The 2,328-nt window shown below is 34.5% G+C and overlaps 1 protein-coding gene across 1 annotated transcript; it reads right to left on the minus strand.

Annotated features, from left to right (window-relative positions):
• Positions 1 to 1,359: 1,359 nt before the first annotated feature.
• On the minus strand, positions 1,360 to 2,328 carry LOC121646227 (olfactory receptor 2AT4-like). Its single transcript, XM_041995126.1, has one exon. It carries the CDS (start codon positions 2,326 to 2,328, stop codon positions 1,360 to 1,362), a length of 969 nt encoding a protein of 322 aa, XP_041851060.1.

The raw sequence follows: 2,328 nt of genomic DNA on the forward strand, positions 1-2,328 counted from the left end.
AATCACCTGGAATTATATCACAAAAAGACACAAAGATTCCAGTAATTAGAAAATGTGACAACAAGGAAATCTTAACAACTCACTGCTTGTTAAATCAAATAATCAGTCACTACTGAGTAACATGATGTTTTCTGTACAGCAGCTGTAAAAGTAAGAGCACCTTCCACAGGCATAATGCAGTCTCTCACTGAAGTGTCTCCTAATATATGCAGAGCTTTTGCATGTTGCTTTGTTGAATGGAAACATGCATCCCAAATGGGTTCCCAGATGAGTTTCACTAAATGGTAAGACTAGTGTTGCCATGACATATTTTTATGTCTTTAAAACAGCATATGGTTTTACACAAGAAACTAAAAGACTGATTTTAGAATTATATTCTGGATCTGCCTGGAGATTTATAATCTGATAAATATGAGATAAAGGAGGTTACAGCAGCCAGAACTGGCTCTGCTCCATGTCCCAGTGGTGTGCCATACAAGGTATACAAGCACTGTCCAGAGCTCTTTAACCCGTTAAAGAAAAAATGGTAAGAAAAGTCCAATTTGTTTAAATATGAGGTCTTTATTTGGCCCTTTAACAAAATGTAACAAAAAAAATAAAAAAAATAAATAAAATGGGAGGAATATCTACCATTTATTACCAGGTGATTTATCAAAACTATTATGATATGGTTTTCTGCTTCTGGGCATCTATTAGGGGACAGAAGACAAGTATCAGATTGTGTTCAACAGGATGTTAAAGCAAAAAATTTGCATAAATTGAAGCAAAATGTCTCAGAAAATGTATGTGAGAAATATATCATGTCAGGCTTTTATGGGTTAAAATCATTTAGAAGTTTGTGGATCTGTGGAGGCAGGCCTGAGTATACAGGAGTGATCTAGTTATTGTAGATTAGAAGGTGCTTTGGTTTTATTGTAGACTTTTGCAGAAGCAACAAACATTCTTACCATAGTGTGTATTGATGTGCCATCCTGGATGAGCTTGTATTTTTTGTAGTAGTGTATTTCCTCCCCATCCAACATGATGACAGGTTATCATCAAGTATAAGTACTTATTTAATAAGTTGTTCTCTTAAGGAAACAAGAAAAAACTAACCATAGATTATAGTATCTGACTTAGTAATGTAGCAAATATTCAGCACTGTACACTTTTTTTACTTGTTAGAATAAAGAAAGAAACATCTAAAGCATATACATGTGAAATCAAAATTTATGTCATTGCGATCTAAATCAAATATATGCAGTATATAATTGAAGCACTTAAGAACACAGAACAAAGTAATCACAATGTGCTGCCATACAGTATTTTTCAAACAACTTTTTGTTACACTTCCCATAAACTGATCTTATCAGTCATTTTTTAGGTTAAAATTGTAACTTTTATTCCAACCCTGGCAGTTCTCAGTTTCTTGATCAAAGTCTGCTTGATATCCTGAGTTTTAAAACAGTATACGATCGGATTAACTGCAGCAGGAAGAAGACTGTACAACATTATTAACAAAATGCGAGTGTCTAAACTGAAAGAAAAGCCAACAGTATTCGCCACATACACAAAACATCTGGGTAGGTAGAAAAGGCATGTAATGAGTATTTGAGGAGTGCAAGTTGATAAGATTTTTCTGCGCCCTGCAACACTGGACATTTTCATAATAACCACAATAACAGAGATGTATGAAAAAAAAACAAATGCAAGAGGCAGCAACAGACAAAGCATGGCTATACAGAGAGCAGTCACCTGTATAACTTTTAGGTCATTTCCACATGCTTGACTTGTTATTGAAATGTGGTCACAGTAGCACTGAGCAATAACATTTGATTTACAGTAAGATAAAGAGAGGGCATGGAATATAACGGTCAACATCAAAGGCAGAGGAATAAGCCAAGCTAATCCACAGAAAGCAGATATGATATTGTTTGTTATCAGGGCAGGATAACGCAGTGGAATACATATTGCAATAAATCTATCAAGAGCCATTACCATTAACATGAAAGACATTACTGATCCTAAATAATGAACAAAGAACATTTGCGTAAAACAGCTATAAAACGAAATAATGCTGTCATCAAACCAATATTTTGTTATGATCTTTGGGAGGGTAACAGTACCAAATGTTAAGTCGTTCACTGCCATGTGACAAAAGACCAGATATGTTGGTTTTTGAATTGATTTCTCAAAGATGACAAATGTAAAAATGAAAATATTTCCTACTGTAATAGCTAGATAGATGAAAAGAAACACCACTGACACAGCTCCAAAGTACTGTGGAGAAAGTCCGGGGAATCCAAGGATGAAGAAGCTTCTCAATCTTGTGACATTTAAATTGATCAT

Source organism: Melanotaenia boesemani, chromosome 9, assembly GCF_017639745.1.
Source record: "Melanotaenia boesemani isolate fMelBoe1 chromosome 9, fMelBoe1.pri, whole genome shotgun sequence".
Taxonomy (NCBI): domain Eukaryota; kingdom Metazoa; phylum Chordata; class Actinopteri; order Atheriniformes; family Melanotaeniidae; genus Melanotaenia; species Melanotaenia boesemani.